This window comes from Plecotus auritus (assembly GCF_963455305.1).
Source record: "Plecotus auritus genome assembly, chromosome: X".
NCBI classification, from domain to species: Eukaryota; Metazoa; Chordata; class Mammalia; order Chiroptera; family Vespertilionidae; genus Plecotus; species Plecotus auritus.
The window spans coordinates 14,282,108-14,305,046 of NC_137784.1; the positions used below are offsets into that span (position 1 = coordinate 14,282,108).

The following is a 22,939-nucleotide window of genomic DNA, read 5'->3' on the forward strand; positions in this document are numbered from 1 at the left end:
TGCCAAATAATCGGTTGAGAGGGACTTTGCTGGGGGGAGCACACCAAGATAAAGCAACCACTGTTTATTTTGTCTGGTCAGGGGGAGAGCCGAGGCAACCCATATTTTGGGTTTCTTTTATTTCATTTGTGTGAACTATCTGAGAAGGGGTGGTGAGGGGCTGTTTCCTGATAGGACCTTTTACAGCTGTCCATTCATAGAAGAGCAAGAGAACTTTGGATGCCAACACCTAACAGACTCTTGAGACCGGCCAACAAACCACAAACAGCGACTCTCTTCTTGCCTGGCCTCCACATCCCTCCCGATGGAAGCAGAAACGGGGAGCAGCATGGAGGCTGGGAAATCGGCCAACAAAGGCACTCGGATCGCCCTGGTGGTGTTCATTGGTAGCACCCTGGTGCTGGGCACCATCCTCTTTCTAGGTAAGTGGGGGCACTGGAGGCCAGGGAGCTGGGCGAATGCAGGGAAATGTCTTTGTGCTTGATTCTGTCAGACTCATCAGGATGCAGGTGGAGGGCTGTGTGCTTGTGTTGGTAGATGGTGCATCCTTAGTTTCTATTAAATATGCAAATAGTGGAAGCCTTTTCTTTAGGAGGCTAAAGAAATAAATACACGCAAGTACTCAGTGCGTAGTCCAGGATGTGAAGTGGGTATAAAGTGGCTTCCGAGTGGCTGGAGGATTCGGTTGCACGGGGCAAATATTGTTTTTATGCATTACATTTAGCAAAATGAGTGTTTATGAATTCAGAGGCAGATACTTTCATTTATTTTGCGAGGAAAGAATTACACTGTGATCAAAACCATGCTGGAATTTCTTTCCATTTGATTTCTGTCAATGTTTGCCTGAATGAATCATGAAATTTAACTCACAAAACACAAATTAGCTTTTATACATGCACCTTTAAATGATATTCTTCCTTTCCAATCCAGTGACCCTGGTGGGATAAAATTTTAACTCCACCTTTCTATTAGGTTTAAAAAATAATATGAAGGAAAACAGAGGTTTTCTTCCAAGATTTGAAAGGTGTTAGGATTGAATTATGTTAACTCTTGGTGAGAACAAGGTTTCCAGGGGGAATATATGACGATAAAAACATATTCCTATAAAAAAGAATGAAATACATTGGAAAGACTGTAGGCATTCCGAACCCTTGACCATCAGCCGCTGTATTTTTCTCATACAGCCCATACTATTAGCTTGAAAGTTGTATAGGACCAAGTCCTATACTTAGCAGATTCTAGGTGCAGTTTGAAATGTAGCATGCCTGGAAACATTCCTTGGCACATACAGGATACAGGAGGCCATGTTTATTTTGGCAGGGGAAAGCCAGTAATTAAACTTGAAAAGAGTTAGGGTTGTGTGGTTGAAAACTTTGCTAAAATGAGCAAACCATCTTTCCATGTTTTCTGTGGCTGAAAATTTAGGGAATTAGGTGGCTTCATTGCTTTCTGGTACAGTTAAATCTCCTACTCCTGCAACCAAATTTGTGGCTCTCGAAAACTGTTATGCGATCTCTTGGCTTTTGGGTTTTAGGCAAGTGTCCTATCCTGAAATTCAAAACTGGAGGGAAAATGATACGGGCATGCCAAGGGACTACATACTGTGTAGGAAGTGACCACAAAGTTAGACTATTTGTGTTTTGAAAACACTCCCAACTTAAAAATCCAAATGATGATTGTTTATGTAAAAATATGTACTTTTTTGAATATTACTGCCTCTTGAAACTTTTTGAAATTCCATTGTTATGATTACATTCTGAGGCTGAAGCATATTAGTTGGAATACTCTTTTTTTAAAAAATATATTTTATTGATTTTTTTACAGAGAGGAAGGGAGAGGGATAGGGAGTTAGAAACATCAATGAGAGAGAAACATCGATCAGCTGCCTCCTGCACACCCCCCACTGGGGATGTGCCTGCAACCAAGGTACGTGCCCTTGACCGGAATCGAACCTGGGACCCTTCAGTCTGCAGGCCGACGCTCTATCCACTGAGCCAAAACGGTTAGGGCTAGGCAATGCTCTTTGTGACAATATTCTGGCTAAGGTCATCTCCTCATCAAGATGCTTCTAGTTTGACTTTGTGGTATATTCTTCTGCCTGTTCAAAGTCAGTCATATGCCCGGCTGGCGTGGCTCAGTGGTTGAGCATTGACCTATGAACCAGGTCACAGCTTGATTCCCGGTCAGGGCACATGCCCAGGTGGTGGGCTCAATCCCCAGTGCGGGGCGTGCAGGAGGCAGCCAATCAGTGATTTTCTCTCATCATTGATGTTTCTCTCTCCCTCTCCCTTCCTCTCTGAAATCAATAAATATGTTTAAAATAAAACAAGGCTAGTATCAAGAAGGTATTGTCCAGAACCATAAAATATTTACAATAAATTTATTTTTCCATTATAAAAAACACACACATGCTCATTAAAGAACATTTGGAAAACATACAGAAGTAGACTAAAGGGCAAATTTCCTCCATGGTTCTACCACCCAGGCATATTGAAATATTTGGTACTAATTTTTAAACTGCACAGATATATTTTTACCTAACTACTTTTTTTTTTGCATTTTAAAGAAATCAAAACGCATCTTTATGCTACAATACTTCATTTCTTAAAAGCAGGCCTGAGTTGTTTCATAGGCAGTTTATCGAATCTGCAGTGTAATAGGTTAAAAGGCTGTTTGGAGGATGGCAGCAGAGATATGATCAAAGAAAAAGCTGGCTCCTCTCAGAATGCGGGTTAATAAATAAAACAGAAAACAAACAAACAAACTGGCAAGTAAATAAACAAACCAGATTGACAGGCTGGCAAGTGACGTACAGGTATTCCATCTCTAGCAGAAATATAGATACCGCCATGTTTCTGATTCTGCTTCTCAGTTGAGGATGCCACGAAGAGCCTCCCCCCCACTCCCAACTTGCATCTCCCCACAGCCACATCTCCAAATGACTCCTTATTTCCGCCCGCAGAGCCCAGTGATAGTGAATTCCCCACAAGTTCTTCAGCTACCAAAAATATTTTTGAAATCTAAGCTCACATCTGCTAATGCCCAGGTGCTACCTGGAGTTTACAAATGGGTACCCTTCTGTACTCCCGCAGAGATCCATTTAGATAATGTTGCACCAGATGGGGGAAAGTGAGCTATTGGTGGAAAGCTGCTTCCATCTTGTGGGGGGTTTTGTTCCGCTTTGTTTCGGTGGAAGTAGTTGGAAGCTTGGTCCATGGAGCTGCATGTCTGGTAGCGAGGCTGGGTCTGGAGGGAGGAGGGTTTGTGGGGTACAAAGCAGGCAAATAATGGCTCTCTTGCTAGATGATTGAGTTATATACAATATATATTTTACCTTCCTCCCCCTTGGGCCTCATCTATATGGATGGTTTAGATAAGATCCAGAATTCTAAATGCCACACATGTTAGCTTTCTCTTTCCACTCAGGATTTGTTCCAAATGACATGTTTCAATTTTCCCATCACTAAAACCAGAATGTAGTTGTAAACAACAGAGTAAAATTATGAGACTTAAATAATAGATAATAGGAGATGGAAGAGACTTGAGAGATCTTCTAGCCCAGTAGTTCTTTTTTTTATATATATGTTTTATTGCTTTTTTACAGAGAGGAAGGGATAGGGATAGAGAGTTAGAAACACCGATGAGAGAGAAACATCGATCAGCTGCCTCCTGCACACCTCCTACTGGGGATGTGCCCGCAACCAAGGTACATGCCCTTGACCGGAATCGAACCTGGGACCTTTCAGTCCGCAGGCCGACGCTCTATTCACTGAGCCAAACCGGCCAGGGCGAGCCCAGTAGTTCTTAAACATGAGCCTGCATCAGAATCCCCTGGAGGCCTTGGTAAAATGCAGATGGCTGGGCCCCACCTCAGAGTTTCTGATTTGGAAGGACTGCAGGGCTTGGTAATTTGCATTTCTAACAAATTCCCAGGTGATGCTGTTGCCACTGCTCAGGGGCCCCCATTCTGAGAAGCACTGGTCTAATCGTGCCCAATCATCTTATGTTTGAGAGAACTGAATTTCAGAGCAACCAAGAGTCTCACCAAGGTTACTTAGCTAACGACCAGAGTCTGGTTCTGTGATACTGAGCCAACTGGATTTTTTAGTTCCGTGTCAATATTGAGAAGGATGAACTGATATCAAATGTCTTGTATATGTGCTGATGGTGGGTTACCTGATGGTGATCTGCTTCAAGCAGTCATTTCTTTATTTTGGTCTTGTTTTTTCAGTGAGTCAAGGTTTCTTACGTCTCCAAGCTAAACAGGAGTACTGCCTGAAGCCAGAATGCATCGAAGCTGGTAAGTCAGTTTCCCATCCTGTGTCAAGTTATAATTATGGTACCTTGGGGAGTGGAGGAGAAAACAGGTGGTATTTTTAGTATCCTGTTTGCTTGAGGTTTGCAAAGTATGAAATGCAATTTTGATGAAATTTTAAGTTTACTTTCAAATCTTGGTGTGAAGTCGTGGAGAGCAGGTTTCCTGTTTTCTTTTTCCTTGAAAAAAAAACAAAAAACAGCTGTGCGGTATTCCAAGTCATTGCAGGCAGACAGAGATATGGCGATTTCAGTTCCAGACCACCACAATAAAATGAGTTGTAATCTTTTTGCCAGTGGAGGGTCTTGCCTTCAGTTTGTAAAAAAACATGCAACACCTGTGGAGAGCAATAAAGCAAAGTGCAGTGAAACACTTGAAAACAATATATAATCTTATTAACCAGTGTCACCCCAATAAATTTAATAAAAAAGAAAAAACAACAATAAAGGAACCCCCAAGGTGTTCCTGTATAAGGAAATCAGAAAGGGGCTTGGAAAGCTGAATGGCCTCTCTTTAAGGCCCAAAGACCGAGACCATTGACCTTCCTATGGCCGCAACTTGATATAGATTGCTATTTATCTTATAAGCAGTCTTGCTGAATCTTCTGGTCAGTGGGTCCGACCTGCTTGCGTCTATGCAGGGACCCTCCGTAAAGCCATGCTTCCCCTGTTACCTGGACCCTCTTTAGGTCGTTCTATTACACATTACAAGTCAAATTTTACTTGAGGTGATCAGGCCGTATACCAGTGAACTCCTTAAAGTGAAGTTGAGTACTTACAGATGCCTCAGCTATTAGATTCCCTCCATAAACCAGTGTTAAGACCCAGATTCCAGCCCCCACCCCCATTTTCCAGGTGAGCAGGAACACTAGTGTGTTTTCGAAAGAGAAAGCCATAGGGTAAGTTAAGCACATGAGCCCCACTATGCACAGGGGTCTGCGGATCTCCTGCAGGGTACGCATCGCAGAACTGTGGCCAAAGGAAGGACCAGAACAATGCTGTGTGTGTGGACGCCAGGTGCGTGCGTGCATGTGCATGTGCGTGCGCTGATGGGTGTTGTGTGTGTGTGTGCGCGTGCGTCTGCGTATGCCAACGGGTGCCATGTCCGTGCGTGCGTCTGCGTACACTGATGGGGTGTGCATGCGTGTGCGTGCCGATGGTTGCCCTGTGTCTGTGTGCATGCGTCTGCGTGCATGCGTCTGCGTGCATGCGTCTGCGTGCATGCGTCTGCGTGCATGCGTCTGCGTGCATGCGTCTGCGTGCACTGACGGGGGCTGTGTGCGTGCGTGCGTCTGCGTACGCCAACGGGGGCGTGTGCGTGCCTGGGCGTGCATCTGCGTACGCTGACGGGGTGTGCGTGCGTGTGCGTGCCGATGGTTGCCCTGGTCTGCGTGCGTGCGCCAACGGATGCCGTGTGCGTGCGTCTGCATGCGTCAGCGTATGCTGACGGGGGCCGTGTGCGTGCGTGCGTCTGCGTACACCGACGGGGGTGTGTGCGTGCGTGCGTCTGCGTGCGCCGACGGGTGCTGTGCGTGCGTGTGCGTGCGTGTGTGTATACTGACAGGGTGTGCGTGCAGATGGTTGCCCTGAGTCTGCGTGTGCGCGTGTGTGCGTCTGCGTACGCTGACGGGTGCCATGTGCGTGCGTCTGCATGCGCGACGGGTGCCGTGTGTGTGTGCGTGTGCGTGCGTCTGAGTGCGCCGACAGGTGCCGTGTGCGTGCGTGCGTCTGCATATGCTGACAGGGTCTGTGTGCGTGCGTCTGCGTGCGTCTCCGTACGCTGACGGGGTGTGCGTGCATGTGCGTGCCGATGGTTGCCCTCGTCTGCGTGCGTGCGCCGACGGGTGCCGTGTGCGTGCGTCTGCGTGCATCTACGTATGCTGATGGGTGCCGTGTGTGTGCGTGCGTCTGCCTACGCCGACGGGGGCCATGTGCGTGCGTGTGCGTGCGTGTGCGTACGCTTACGGGATGTGCGTGCGTGTGCGTGCCAATAGTTGCCCTGCGTCTGCGTGCGTCTGTGTGCGCCGTGTGCGGTGTGCGTGTGTGCGTGCGTGCGTGTGCGTGTGTGCGTCTGCGTGCTCCGACGGGTGCCGTTTGCGTGCGTGCACGTACGCTGAGGGGTGCCTTGTGTGTGCATGCGCTTTGTGGCTTTGTGCGTATGTGGGCCCCGTGTTTGTATGTGGGTGCGGCGCGCTAGAACGTGCTCGGCTTCCGAACCTTTTCTTAGATGTCTCCCCTATAAATCTCTTCACCTTTTCTTTTTCCTCCTATTTAACTGGTCTTTCAAAATCAGAAGTGGAGAAAGAATGCAAGGGAAGAAGGAATGAAGGAACGGGTATGTTAATGATAGTGGATAAGGGCAAACAGTTTGGCCTGGGTTTAATTAAAGCATAATGTGGCCACTTAAAAGCCACGTGATCTTGAGCTAAGTACATAGACACCCTAAGTCTCAGTTTCACCATCTGTAAAGTGGGAATAACAGTTTTCACTTATCATGCCAGTGAGAATAGGAGAAAATGATTGTGGTAGTAGTAATCCAGGTCCACAATTCCAGATCCTTAACCCCAAACCCAGAGAGCATGGTAATTCTCAGTTGGCAAGACTGGACCTGTTCTCAACTCCTGTGGTGGCAAAACTGGATCCTAACTTATGGGAGGCTGTTTTAGACTTTGTTTTCCCCGTATGAGAATATGTATACATTCCCAATAGAATTCTTAATGTGCTTGTTTCAGGAGTGCCATTCCAGATGTTGCTGGAGGCGTTATATAATCTGTGGTATATGCACTGTATTACTTTTCTAAAATGTGAAAATCTATGAGCTCTGAAACATCTGGCCTCAAGTTTCAGATAAGTGTCGTGGAATTATAGTACTAAAAATTTATATGTGTGGTTGCCAGATTTAGCTACAGGCACATTTAGGATGCTCAGTTAAATTTGAATTGCACACGTACAAACACTAATTTTTTTGCAGAAGTATGTCCCATAGAACAATTGGTATGAATTTATACTATAGAATTAGTCATTTATTTGAAATTCAAATTTCACTAGGCATCTTGTATTTTACCTGGCAACTGTATTATTTGGCAGTGTCCCTGGCACTGTTCTAAACACTTGACATATATTTACTCATTTAATTCTCCTGAAAATCCTAATGGGTGTTATGGTCCCATTTTACAGATGAGGAAACTAAGACTGGTTAAGTAACCTGCCTGAGGTTACATAGCTACTGCATTGTATTGCTGGAATTCAAACCCAGGTGGTCTGGCTCTGGAGTTTGTGATGATGCCATACTGCCTGGAAAGGGCTAGCATAGTTCCTGGCACAGAGGAAATGCCTAATATTATTATTATTATTATTATTATTATTATTATTATTACTACCACCACTCTCCCCCTCTTTCTTGAGCCCTGATTAAACTTACAAACTCAGCCTGGTATATGGGGTGGTCCCTCCATCTCTACTACATAAACATTAGCTGGAAACCACATAACAATTCACCTTATATACAACTAGAGACCCGATGCATGAAATTTGTGCAAGGGGCTTGGCCCTTGCAACCACGGCTTCATCCAGAAGGTCGACCGGAAAGTCGTTCGTTTGGCTGTCTGGTCTAATTAGCATATTATGCTTTTATTATTATAGATGACTTGAGAGAGTACATAGCACAGATTTCCTTCATCATCATATATATACTTATGTGTCTATATATGTATAATAATAATTATTATTAAAACAAGATTCTGGATTTTGTCCATGAAGCTGAGTGGGGGGAAAGGAGTTTTGGTGTCTTGACAACTATGGTCCCTTGCAATTTGAAGTCACGGTTCCCCTTCTCAAAATGCAGCTCTGTGCCCGGCTGGGAAATGTGAATGATGAATTGGGAGGCTGAAGCTAGAGTTTCCCCATTCACCGGGCTCAGTTCCAAATCCAGTGAGTGATGTATTCCTTCACTTTCTATCAGGGCTGAGATCGGAGCTGACCTTGCAGTTTTTCCAGGTACCTGCAAGAATACTGAGGAGATGGGGAGGGCTACATTTAAGGGTTGGGAGGCATCCAGAAAGCAACGTGCTTGTGTGAATAAAAATGTGTGAGAGTGCCCTCGGTGGCCCCGGATCTGTCTCTGCTTCAACAGTGTTTGGATGGAACAGACCCAGGGACGCCCCTTCTTCCAGCCTCTGGCCACTTCTTCCACGAGCTGGTGGGAAAGAGGCGCGAGGGCGCTGAGCATCTCTTAGAGAGGTAAAGCCAGCGCGGTGGCCGCATTCCCTCCAGGGCGTGCTGAAGCCTCCCACCGTGAGTGGGGCAAGACTCAGGCCCCCACGGAAGCCGCCTTGGCCTTGGGGAGGAACCTGAGCCAGGCCCCCTTGGAGCCGCAGGCCCCCTTGGAGCCGCAGGCCCCCTTGGAGCCGCAGGCCCCCTTGGAGCCGCAGGCCCCCTTGGAGCCGCAGGCCCCCTTGGAGCCGCAGGCCCCCTTGGAGCCGCAGGCCCCCTTGGAGCCGCAGGCCCCCTTGGAGCCGCAGGCCCCCTTGGAGCCGCAGGCCCCCTTGGAGCCGCAGGCCCCCTTGGAGCCGCAGGCCCTGGTTCTGCCCGCGCACGCGCAGACCCTCAGCTCCGTGACTTCCGGGAGAACCGCTTCCTGGGTGAGCGGGTGAAACTCCTCCAGAAGATGGGCCCCCCTGACTCCCTGCGCAGGCTGCGGCCCCAGCTGGGCTGGGCAGTGTCTCTCCTTCCAAAGGCTCGCCCTCAGGCACGACGAGGAGCCTGTGGAGCCCAGAGGCCTCTGAGGGGCCCCTCTGCATTCCCCTGGGGTCTAGCTTTTGCCTGAGCCTCTCCCCGAAACTACTAGCCATTCCTTTAACCACCCTGAAGCCCCCTCCCATGCATCGGACCAAATGGAAACAATACGGCTTTTTGCAAAAAACAATTAAAAAAATGTGTGTGTGGGGTTCCTTTGTGTGAGTGTAAATATTGTGTGGGACTGAAACTTGTATGTTCAGTGACCCTGAGGTGTCCCATAGAAGATTCATTCTGTGGCTGCACAGCCAGTATAAGTAAATAGAAACTGAAATGAAGATTTTGTGCATCCTAGCATATTTGCATGTTAAATAATATAGTAGCAGTAAGTAAAAATGTAATTGGATACAACTGAATTCTGAAAGATGAAAATATTAAGCCAATTTAAAATTTATCAAACTTCTAAACCATAGGATTAGAGACAAGCAATTTTTTTTGCTTTGTTCGTTTTGGGGGGAGGTTGAAAATGGTAGGAATTTTGAAGTCCTATAGAAATGAAGATGTTTGTATATTATTTACTTTATTGAAGACAAAAAGCTGTTTGAAATTTTCATAGAAAGTCTAGGCAAGAGATACCTAGCCTTACTTTCAAACCTGGAGGAACCACACGTGTAGCCAAACTAACGTGTATCTAAATGTATGCAGATTATACTTTGGGGGGCAATTTATTCACATTTAGCTGAAAACTCATTGGGTTTTCATTACTTTGAACAGGAATGTATTCTGGCATTAATGAGAGTATGAAAACTACTCAGGATGTCATCTTTCCAATGTCATTAAAATATTAGCTGTCTTAAAAAAATTGGTTGGTGCATATCTCTGTGCTAGAGTGGTAGTCAGCAATTGTATGACAATTGGAAGAGAGTTGGAATTCAATGTTGGGAATATTAGAACCTTCTCATTTTGTAATGAAAGATTGTTTTTAAAGCTCATGGAAACATTTACATTTGCACAGACTTCCTACCTATCGACTATATGTCATATGTAATTGTGTGTGGGCTTATGAAAGAGGAAAAAATTATACATCAGTCTATTTTGTCTTTCTGTTAACTTATACAAATACTCGGTTCTGCTCCTAGACCTGGGTAAGAGAGGCCCCTGCCTTGGGTCCCTCATCTAGAATGCCCACTTTGCCTTGCTCCCTAGCCAAGGAGTCTTATAGGGCCAAGTTAGCATCCTTCCACAACCCAGAGCTCACTGTTAGATAGCCCCAAGCCTCCTTTGAGGGACTGTGTTGGTCTCTTAAGAGGGGTTCATTACTCTGAGTGCTGCCTTGAATGCCAAAGGGTTCAAATTCATACCTGGCCTTCCAGGTCTTTATGAAGGTGTATTGTAAATATATATAATAATAAAAGCATAATATGCTGATTAGACCAGACGTCCTTCCTGATGAAGCCACAGAGGCGGCCGCCACGGTGGTGGTGAGGTTGGAGCCCCTTGCATGAATTTTGTGCATCTGGCCTCTAGTATTTTAAATATTTAGATGTAACATGTGGGCCTCTGTTTCAATTAGCCTTTGTTGTGGAACAAACCAACTTTAGAGGCCTGGAATAAGAATGACTTAATGTTTTTCATGATTCTGTGGGTTTGGTGAGGGTTGCTCAACTGATACTGCCTAGGCTCATTCATAAAGTTGCATTCTCCTGAAGGGTCACGTGACCTAGAAGGTGCACGATGGCCTCAGTCACATATCTGGCAGTTGGTGCTGGCTTGGTTCTTCTCCATGTGGTCTCACCTTCTCCAGGAGGCTTCTTCAAAGGACAGTCTCAGGGCTCCATTCAAAGACAGTTAACATGCAATATGCAGGGCTTCTTAAGACCTAGCTTATAAATTCATGGCAAGTTACTCTGCCACATTCTATTGGTCAAAGCAAGTCATAAGGCCAGCCCAGATTCAAGGCAGGAGAAATCGATCCTACTGCTTGATGGGAAGAGTGGTAAAGTCACCTTGCAGAAGAATGAGCGGGCTGGAAGGAAATGTCCCAAGCATCTTTGCAAGCAATTTAGCATATACTCCATCTGTATGCCTGTCCTGTGTCCCACAGATTATTAGGAGTGTTCCTGCAAAACCCAATAACAGTAATATGAAACTTGTGACCCACACACTCTGAATGCAGTAATTTGGTATGGTGCAGTTGATTTAGGGAGTCATATAAGGGGAAATGTAAAAGCTAAGGCTTGGGAACTGGTTGATAGGAAATCATTGTTTAATTTGGAAGAGGCCAATACGCAACATTCAGTGATTGTCATTAATCCTATGATTTTCTTTTTAAATAGCTGCTGCCATCTTGAGTAAAGTAAATCCATCTGTGGACCCTTGTGATAATTTCTTCCGGTTTGCTTGTGATGGCTGGATAAACAGCAATCCAATTCCTGAAGATATGCCAAGCTACGGGGTTTATCCTTGGCTGAGACATAATGTGGACCTCAAGTTGAAGGGTAAGTTTCTACTGGGGATAGTGATACACTTTACAGAGGTCAGTATTTGACAAGAAAAACAATTTCATTATTCACTTTTTAGCTATACTGAATTCGTGTTCCAGATTTTTAAAAATGGAAGATTGAAAGGAAAGTTGTGGAATTCCAATCTCCCTGTCCTCAACACAAGCTTAAGTCATTATGTTCATGTTTCACAGTAGTAATTTCTGCTGCTGAAGGACAAATAGCATCTGATTGAGACTGGAAACAAAGGAATAGTTAATGCAAACCATGTTATATCAATGTATTTATTTGTCTGTTGTGTTCAGAGCAAACTTTATCACTTGCTCCTTGTGTCCTAGATTTTTATGGCTTACAAAATATACTTAACACCTCGGAGTTTTTTGACATCACTTTTGAGAACTCTGGATGACCTTGTGTTTGTCATATTGTTCCTGTTAACTTCTAACTTGGCTCTGGGGAGACTGTCTTTTCTCCTATGGCCTCTCTAGCAATGATAAGATCACACACACATACTTACATGTGCGTACATACACATACTCACATAGGTGTGAGTGCACACACCCTTCAAAAGTTGAAAATGTCTTTTACTAGAGGACCTTCTGTTTGCAGTGGATCTAATTTTTATTCTGAGCTATTGGAGACCGCCACTTCAGGAGGGAAATTGGTAGATTTCAAAGCCAGATAAGTTCAGTGTTTTGAGAAGGCAAAAATAGTTTTTTTTCCCCTCTTTGTGGTAACAATTATGCCATATAACTTGCGTTCATTTACACCTATAAAGAGTTTCTGAGCACTTACAGGGATCATTATTTTTCTTTCTTCCCCAACTCCTTTTTTCCAAGATTTTAAATACATGAAAATCAAATATGTATCAATTTATAGATATACTGTAACCAAAACATGGCAAAATAAATAACTGTTGTCAATTGTAAGGGAAAACGTGCTTAAATGTCACTAGATATAAATCATGTAGGCAGGGGAGGGTGTGTAGGAAGAGATCAACCAATGAACTTATTTGCATATATGCATAACGTGTGGACACAGAAAATAGGGTGGTGAGGGTCTGGAGGGGAGGACGGGAGCAGGCTGGAAGAGGTTTATGGGGGAAAAGGAGGACCTATGTAATACTTTCAACAATAAAGATTAAAAAAATAAATCACATGAACTTACATTTTCTACTAAGAGACCCAAACTTAGTCATCATAAATTATAAATGAGAATTTTTCAAGAATGTCAGAGGTTTACCCCAACCCAACAGTTGAAATTCCTGTACTATCTATACTAATAAAAGCTTAGGTGGCCCTCGCGCATGATGTCATCACAAGGTGGCCGCCACGAGATGGCTGCCACAAGATGGCTACGCATACAGTGGAGGCAGGGCCCAGCGGTTGCTCCACACAGTGAGGCCTGGGGGTCCTGCGGCTCCGCGTGGCTTGGAGGAGGCCGGTCCCAGCATCTCCACTGCCTCACATGGAGGAGGCGGGTCCCGGCAGAGGAGGTGGGTCGCGGCAGGGGAGGGCAGTTGTGGATGATCAGGCTGGCAGGGGAGGGCAGTTGTGGGTGATCGGGCTGGCAGGGGAGGGCAGTTAGAGGCGATCAGGCCAGCAGGGGAACAGTTAGGCGTCAATCAGGCCAGCAGGGGAGTGGTTAGGGGAGATCAGGCTGGCAGGCAGGCGAGCAGTTAGGAGCCAGAAGTCCCGGATTGTGAGAGGGATGGCCGACCCCTGCAGGATTGGGCCTAAACTGGCAGTCAGACATCCCCCGATGGGTCCCAGATTGGAGATGGTGCAGGCAGGGCTGAGGGACACCCCCCTCCCCTGCACGAATTTCGTGCATTGGGCCACTAGTTGGGTATATATCTTTCCAGGATTTTTTTTCATGTGTGATTACATATGCATAACCATCACACACCCATATACTTAAAAATTAGCTGATATGCATACTGTTCTGTCACCTTTAAAAATGATATATTTTCATAGACATGGATTATGTCAGAGATATTTTTTCTTATTACAAATAACACTATAATATCCATATGTACACATCTTTATGTCCTTCCCTAAATATGTCTTTAGTATAAATTCCCAGAAATGGACTTGTTATGATGAAAGAGTATTCATAGTTTGATTTTTGATTGATATAGTTGAATCGCCCTTTACAAAGTAATTTCTAGGTCTTTACATATTGTTTTGCTGTTTGACATGATAACTTTTCTCCATCAACTTTTTTTGTGTGTGGTATAAAGTAGGGGTCAGCAAACTGTGGCCAGTGGGCCAGATCCGGCCCACTGCCTGTTTTTGTAAATAAAGTTTTATTGGAAGACAGATGCATCCATTCATTTCTGTATTATCTATGGCTGCTTTTGCATGACAGAGTTGAATAGTTGCTACAGAGACCATATGGCCTTCAAACCCTAAAATATTTACTCTCTGACCCTTATAGAAAAAGTTTGCCAACTTGAGATGTCTGGCATAAAGCTTTGATATACTATATTGGACCTGATTAAAACTGTCTTATTAATTAATAGCTTTTTGTGGCTTCTTTGGGATTTTTTAGAGAGGTTATCATAAAATTAAGAAGTAATTATAATTTCCTTTTACTATGTTGGCTAGAGCCTCCAGAACAGAGTTGAATAATAGCAATGACAATGGGTATATTTTTCTTATTCCTAGCTTGGGTAGTAATGTCTCTAGTATTCCCCCTCAAATATATTTTTCTTTGTAATAGGTAGTCTTTATTGTGTTCTGTTATTCCTAGTTTACAAAAAGGAGTTGCTAAAGAAAAACCTCTCTTCACTATTTATCAAGAAAGTCAGATGTAATATCTCTTAAATTCTCTACATTTTCTCATGTTGACCTTACTTTATAATCTTGAAATGAACCCTATCTATGAATGATTTATTATTTTCTTTTAAGGAATTATTAGACTTGAATAAGCTAGTATTTGTTTTCTACATGTGTGTCTATATTTATGATTCACATTGGTCCATGGATTTTTATGTGCCAGGTTTGTCAAATTCTGTTATTAAAATTGTGCTGCCTTGTGAAACAAAATGGGAGGCTTCCCATATATTTCTATGCTCTGGGGAAGACAACCAAATAAATCGCAAGTTATTCTGTGACAAGCACTGTAAAGGGTGAATTAAAAAATTGATCACAGGCTCTTGTTTCAAATGCCAATAAGGAGATCAAATGGTGGAGTAGTGTCTCTTTTTAAATTGGTATAATCTTGTACCAGACCATGTGTTTGAAATATAAAATGTGTATTACTTTTTTAAACTTTTTAACTGTGAGGTAATTCACATTTACAGAAAAGTTGAAAGAATAGCACAAGGAACTCCAGTATACTCTTCACCCAGATTTCCTGATTGCTACCATTTTGCTATATTTGCTTTATCATAATATTCTGTCATTGTCTTTATAAATGTGTAGATATTATTTTTTTGCTGTTTGTATCAATGTATTTGTATAGATATTGATATACAGATAGACTTATAGATATATTTTTCTGAACTCTTGCAAGTATGTTGCACATGAGTATTCTTAAAGTGTATAATAGAGCTTTTCAAATATCAGATGTGCCTGCAATCTTATTTTTTAAACACTAGATCTTTAAATTCTATCTATATCTCTTTATATATTCTATATCTATGTATCTACATATCTCTCACTGTATCTGCCCATTCATCCCAGCATCCAGGCAATAGAAGCTCATTGTAAACCAACTATAAATGAATAACAAGAAGAAACATACTTAAAATCCCATCACCTAGCTATAATTTTTTAACTGCAAATATACATATAAAATTATATGTGTAACTTAAAAGGAATCATATAATATGTTCTCTTTTTATAATCTGCTCTTTTTACTTGATGTTTACATGTTAACATCTTTTCATGTCAATAAAAATAGATCTATAGCATCATTTGCCATGATTGCTTTTTATGGATACACTAGACACCCAGTGCACAAAATTCTGTGCACTTTGGGGAGAGGGTCCCTCAGCCCAGCCTGTGCCCTTTTGCAGTCCGAGAGCCCTTGGGGGATGTCTAACTGACAGCTTTGGCCCATTCCCTGGAGAGGCTTTCACCACTGCTGCTGTGCTCGCCAGCTGTGAGCCTGGCTTCTGGCTGAGCAGCACTCCCCCTGTCGGAGCACACTGACCACCAGGGGGCAGCTTCTATGTTGAGCGTCTGCCCCCCTGGTGGTCAGTGTGCGTCATAGCGACTGGTCGTTCTGCTGTTCGGTCGATTTGCATATTAGCCTTTTATTATATAGGATTACAGTTTATTTAAGCCAGGGGTGGGGAACCATTTTTCTGCCAGGGGCCATTTGGGTATTTATAACATCATTTGTGGGCAATGCAAAATCATCAGCTTAAAAATTAACCTGCTATATTTGGTCAAATATTTAATTAGCTCATCCCTAATGCCTTGGCAGGACCAGACTAAATGATTTTGCAGGCCTTATGTGGCCCACAGTCTGGACATTTCCCACCCCTGATTAAGCAATTCCTATGATGCCACTTAGGTTGTTTACAGATTTTTTTTCCTTACTGTAAGCTACTCAGAGCATGAGTTTTGAAGCCACAGAGCTGGATTCGAATCCTGGTTCCCTTTCATTTCTTTTCTGTGTCACTTTTGGTCAATTACTTATCTCAGTTAGCTCAAGTTTTCTTACCTTTCAAGTAGAGATAACAATACCCAATTCATGGGGTTTGTGAGGACTAAAGGAGATGACCCATATAAATTATCCAGTCTAGTTCCTTTCATATAGCAGGCCCTTAATAAATATTTGTCCTTTGCTCCTCAGTTTTATCTCAAAGATAGTTCTGAGTCTCACAAAGTAATGTCTATGAAACCCTTAAGTATTATTCTGGTCTTATCCTTTGTAAATATCATGTGCTTTCAAAAATATGAATACTGTCTAGATATTTTTCCTCACCCTCGATAAAGAGAATATCCAAAACTAAAATGCAATACTACCAATCAAAAGAAAACCATTTTCTTATGTCTGATAGAGAACACACAGATATGGCTATCCAATTTGTGAAATAAAATGGATTTGACAGACCTGGCTGATGAAAAATGCCCTCTATTGAAGTCAGCAACCTGGCTTTGTGAATTTTTTCTTTAAATGGCGTATAAGACTCAGATTTCTACTTGGAAAAGAAAATAATTTCTTGTTCTCTTCAAGAAGCAGGATTTTATTTAAAAAAGGCTGAATATAGTCATGTGTTTAAATGTCTTAAAATTTCCTTCCTACAAAACCTCCCAAATTTGTCTTTATGTGACCATGGAGATGACACAGCACGCATTGCTTATGAACGAGCAGATGAAAATGTTGCAAATGAGCACTTATGAAACATGAGGCAATGAGTGAGATAGAACACTTGTGTCAAACAGAAGACAGATGACTCAAGGTAGGGCCAGCTCATCTCTATTATGGAATAACAATCTTTGCCAATGTTTTGTAAAGAAATGCAGTATATTATTATGTTCAAGCACAGTGGAACAATAAAGCGAAGTAGGGTCTATGCATTAATGAGCAGAGAAAGATGATTGTGATTCATAGATCAGTTATTTATTTGTAAATACTTGCTGGTTGAGATCCAAATGATTCTCATAATTAAATAACCCTCTATAATCTTTTTTCCCCCTACAAATAATCCTAGCCAAACCAACTTTTATAGATAAGGGAAAACTTCAGTTCAGCTCCAGTAAAGTGATTTGATAATTAGGAAGATCAGATTATTGAAGATACAGTTAACGGTGGCATTTTCCTCATACTATGAACATAAGGTAATGATGTACCAATATGAGCCTTGATATCATTAAGTTTTTTGTAATAAATGATATCAGACTGGAAAAATCAAGATGGGGATGCGGTAGGGCCATTGTGGTGGGCTTTTTATTCTTGGTGAAAACTCAGGCCCTGTAAGCCTCAGTGAATCTGCGATGTAAACTGGGTGTGCCCACTCAGAGAAGATTTCCATTTTTCTGACCATGCTGGCTCTTTTCCATGTGGCCACACAGGAAGCAAAGATTGCTACATTATACACATGTCACCATCACTCTTGTATGTGGGGGTCCTGCATGAAGATTTGGGCCTGTGTAGAGGACTTTCAGAATGTCAAGTGAAATGATTTTACTTGGAAAGATTTTTGTTGTTGTTTACATTTTTTCCTAATCTTTCTTTCTTTTTTTAAAAAAATGTATTTTATTGATTTTTTACAGAGAGGAAGGGAGAGGGATAGAGAGTTAGAAACATCGATGAGAGAGAAACATCAATCAGCTGCCTCCTGCACACCCCCTACTTGGGATGTGCCCGCAACCAAGGTACATGCCCTTGACCGGAATCAAACCCGGGACCCTTCAGTCCGCAGGCCGATGCTCTACCCACTGAGCAAAACCAGTCAGGGCCATTTTTTTCTAATCTTTCATACACCATTTGAGTTTGGGTGGGGTTGGGGATGCATGGAGTGTGAGGAAGGGGAAAGAAGTTGTCAAATTTTAAAAGTGTAGAAATTTCCTGTTAGGAGATATTCACTTCAAATATAGAAATGAATTTCTTCCTGAAGACTGTGAAGAATGTTCATGTAGCTTTAAGATATGTTCTATTTCTTTTTTTAAAATATATTTTATTGATTTTTTTTTACAGAGAGGAAGGGAGAGGGATAGAGAGTTAGAAACATCGATGAGAGAGAAACATCGATCAGCTGCCTCCTGCACACCCCCTACTGGGGATGTGCCCGCAACCAAGGTACATGCCCTTGACCTGAATCGAACCTGGGACCTTTCAGTCCGCAGGCTGACGCTCTATCCACTGAGCCAAACCGGTTTCAGCAGATATGTTCTATTTCTATTGGCTGAAGGAAGTAAAGAGGCCATGAGAATGGCTACCATGTGTAAAAGCGTGTGTTCTAGTAGTTTTTGCAGTTGGCATTTTAGGTTTTCTTCTTGTGTGTTTTTTCCATCCCCCAAATATTTCCTTGTCTTACTTTTTGACTTATATGCTCCAAGCATTTGATTTTAAGATCTGATCTTAGCCAGATGGATTTTATGTAGCTCTTCTGTCATAATGGTTAATATTACAAATAAGTTGGTTGTGCTTGATAAGAACCAGACCTATTCATTGCATCCATTCTGAGCATGCTCTTTAACTTGGGGGGAATGCATTCACTTTAAATAGATAGAAATGCACAGCATTGTGACCATATTAATTAATTTGTGGACTAAAGATTATTTACTGAGCATTTACTTTCTTCCTGGCACCAATTTATTTCAGTCACAGAGGACAAAAATGCCTACTCAAACTGGCTTAAACAATAAGAAAAATTTGCTGGCTTATGTAACCAAAATGCCTAGTGGACTTTAGGTAAGGGTTGATCCAGCAGCTGAACTATGTCATTAAGGATCACATTCCTTTCTTTCTCTACTCTGACGTCCACCATCTCATGCTCCTAAGTCTGTTTGGTTGTAAGATTATTGCCAATAGCAACCAGAATGTACACTTTCTCTTTCACATCTAGCAAGAGGTATCATGTTAGACATAGGAGGATACAGAAGTGCAGAGATTAATAAAGCTTCCAAGATTATCCTTGTGGAAATGAAAAATCTGCATATCACAACATGTTTCAACAGGTATGGTAATCACGACTCTAGCGCTGCACTGTTCACTTATGGTAACCACTAGCCACATGTGGCTTTTAGCACTTGAAATACGGCTAGCTGGAATTGAGATGTGCTGTGAGTGTAAAATACATATCAAATTTCAAAGACTTTGTTTAAAAATATGTGAAATATCTGATTATTTTATAATTACATATTAAAATGATACTATTTTAAGATCTTTTGAGTTAAATAAAATATATTATTATATATAATCTCACCTTTCTTGCTTATTTAAATGCAGCTACAAGAAAATTAAAAATTACATATGTGGCTCAGATAATATTTCTATGAGATAGTGCTGCTCTAGAGCCCTGAAGAGGGAATTAGAAAGGTGAGTTATCTTGGAATGAATTCAAATTTATTTCAGTGATAGAGAAGGGTCAGAGAACATCTTTATTAAAAATAACCCCCGCCCTAACCGGTTTGGCTCGGTGGATAGAGCGTCGGCCTGCGGACTCAAGGGTCCCAGGTTCGATTCCGGTCAAGGGCATGTACCATGGTTGCGGGCACATACCCAGTAGGTAGTGTGCAGGAGGCAGCTGATCAATGTTTCTCTCTCATCAATGTTTCTAACTCTCTATCCCTCTCCTTTCTTCTCTGAAAAAAATCAATAAAATATATTAAAAAAAAAAAATAACCCCCTACTCCTATCCAGTCCCTCTGAATCCTATTACCTGTAAGTGTCCTTTGTGGCATTTATAACCATCTGAAATTATCTTGTTTCTGTACTTGCTTACCTGTCCCATGTTCTTCTCTCTTATGCATGTCGTCCTTCCCCACTCCCCACCCCGCCACCCTGCAGAGGGTAAATTTCCTGAGAGCCAGAATCTTGTCCATGTTGGCTTCACTGTGATCCAGCACACAGCCTAGCGGCTGGCACATGGCCCCGATTAATACTTGTTGAAGAAAGGAGAGAATGATCATGCACTCCATGTGGCTAGGTGCTGAGGTGGAGTGGCTGGTTGGCTGGATGGGGAGAAGTGGTTTTCTCATCTCCTCTTCCTCCCCCTCCTCCTGTGCCTGGGATTCTGCATGCTCTCCCAGAGAAATCCTGAGATATAACCAGAGCTTGGTCCTGACAGGAGGGGAAGGGTAATTTTTAGTTGTTCTCCGTTTGTGTTCTAGGCCTCAGGAAGGGAGGACAGTGAGCCAGTTTAGAGTCCTCCTGGGGCTCCAAGACTCCCTGGTGCTGTGGTCTTGTATAAGTTACAAGGGAAATCAGAACTCAACGGATGGTGTTCAAGTTTAGTCTCTGAAAAAAAATGGGGGCTCTGCCACTTACTGGCTATGCGACAGTGGTACTTCCCTGTGCGCCTCAGTTTCTTCTCTGGTTACACTGTTGGACGAATTGACTGAGATGTGCTGAATATCTTCTGCACAGGGTTCAAAACTTAGCATCTGTTATTACTGTTAGCTTCATGAGGCTTAAATTAATGTTTTGAAAGCACTTGGCACATAATAGATGCTTAACAAATGTTAGTTTCAAAGCCAAATAAAAATTGTAACTTGAATTTATAAAAAAACTTTAAAGCATTCCTAGAGTAAAATATTGTGATCTAGTTTTTTTTGCAAAAGTATCACATACCTGTAAATAAGGCAGCTGGTCCTGAAAATGGCAGGCCTAGGAGGGAAAACAATAGGTTATGGTATTTGTGTGTATCTCAACTTTTGTTGACAGACCATGGCCATTACCTTGAATCCTGCAAGGTCTTGATAATCAAATTGGTCAGACAACACACACATTGGAGAATGTGAGTTTTAAATCACTCCTACAGAAAAAGAAAGAAGAGGAAAGGAGAATCAGGGAAAATAAGAAAGAGTGTCATCGTAGGCTGCTCTAGATCCTCTCTAGATGCCATTAAAACAATTACACCTATGCCCCTTTCTTTCCTCATCCCTAGGGGATCCTTAACCCAGGCCCATAACCCCTCAAGAGGGCTCTTGATAGAATTCAGGAACTTGCATGGGGAAAAATGCACCATCATTTTTACTAACCTTTGATAGAACTTGAGCATTTTCTTTAATTATGAACTGAGGCAACAAACACTGATATTATTAGCTGTCACTTTGTTATTGCAAGTCATTGTTATTTTTCTGTCTTAAAACAGATGTTACAGGTATCTTAAGATATTATTTACATACATCACCACTTCAAAATCATAATAGTGGCTAGACCCAATGCTGGATCTTATTTAATGAGTTAATGAAGTATCACAAACATGATGTCAAATAGTAAAACAACTGGTTTGTTAACTGTTTCCGAATAACTGGTTTCCTTTATAAATCTGTGTTCCTTTTCTTATGCACTTAGAAACATTATTCTGAGAATGGTCTGTTAGGTTTTAAGTGCCTGCCCATGGGATGTATGGCACAAAGAGGATTAAGACACACACCCCTTCCCCCCGCCTACATAAGGATTGCTGGGGCAAACCTTATGAAGGTATAGTTTTATTTAATCCCAGCCTTTTGCTGCATCCTGTTTTAGGTGTTTTGAGGGGAGTTGGCTATTATATGGCCCCATGGGTCCACTCATACCCATCTTTGAATAGTACACTGTCTAGAATCCCTGGATAATGAGCATATTACTGACAGTTAATTTGTGTTTATAAGGATATTAAATGGAACCAGAGATTTGTGTTTGGAGGTTTGTGCCAAGGCTTGAACTGATTAAGTGCAAGCTTTATGGGATTACCTATACCACGGAATAAATATATTTATAGATGAAATTACTGAGTGTTGCCACATGCCTATGCCCAACTAGAGATGGTACAGTTTTTGTTGTGGTGTAATTACAAGTATTTGCAAATAGTGCAAATGATTGAAAATAGTAATATACCAAGTAGAGTCTTTATGCATAAGTACATGTTATGTGGTATGTGAAAGAGCTTGCTCATCTTGAAGGTAGGGACTCTTGGTTGAGCTTGAAAGGGTAGGGGCATGAGAGGGATTATAAAATTGGAAGTTCTGTGAGTCAAGTTCCAAGGAGAAGATCAAATCAATATAACTTGGCTTTGTTGGAAGGAAGGAATGAGCAGGGCTGTTGGTGAGAAATGACAGGAGTGAGATGGGCGGGTGAAGAATGTCAACATCCATTTGTGAGATTTTGCCTTGCAACAGAGAATGCTGAGGTTGCTGAAAGTGGAGTGACAGCCTAGATATGCTACACATGGGAATATTGACTGAAGAAAAGGATTGGAAAAATAGATGAGGGGGCATTTTTGTAGCATAAATATTGCAATACATTATGAAAAGTTTCCTACTAGTTAGCTTGAATGTTGTGGGAAGAAAGACATATTTTACTTTAGAAGATTGCCAACTGGCCCTGGCTCAGTGGTTGAGTGTCCTATGAACCAGGAGGTCACAGTTCAGTTCCCATCAGGGCACATGCCTGGGTTGTGGGCTTGATCCCCAATGTAGGGCATGCAGGATGCAGCTGATCAATGATTCTCTCTCATCATTGATGTTTCTATCTCTCTCTCCCTCTCTCTTCTTCTCTGAAATCAATAAAAAAATTATATATGTATTTTTTAAAAAAGAAGATTGCCAACCGATTTTCAGTTCTTTTGACTAAATATAAATTCTTTTACATGACTAATGACACAGGATATGTGCATCCTGAGAAAGACATATGTACTCCTACAGTGACACTTCTCAGCCTGCCTACACGCAGGTTTCATTTTGCATGGTTGGTGTGTATAAGTGTATTTTACTTTGCAGATG

The 22,939-nt window shown here is 42.3% G+C and overlaps 1 protein-coding gene across 2 annotated transcripts in view; it reads left to right on the forward strand.

The window, feature by feature from the left end:
• Positions 1–304: 304 nt before the first annotated feature.
• PHEX (phosphate regulating endopeptidase X-linked) overlaps positions 305–22,939 on the forward strand; it is a gene marked incomplete at both ends in the record, with an annotated part of 212,089 nt that continues 189,454 nt past the window's right edge. For both annotated transcript variants that reach the window (XM_080652766.1, XM_080652767.1), the window contains 3 exons: positions 305–422; positions 4,232–4,300; positions 11,385–11,546. In XM_080652766.1, the coding sequence (XP_080508892.1) occupies positions 305–422; positions 4,232–4,300; positions 11,385–11,546 (349 nt within the window). The remainder of the gene's footprint in view (positions 423–4,231; positions 4,301–11,384; positions 11,547–22,939) is intronic.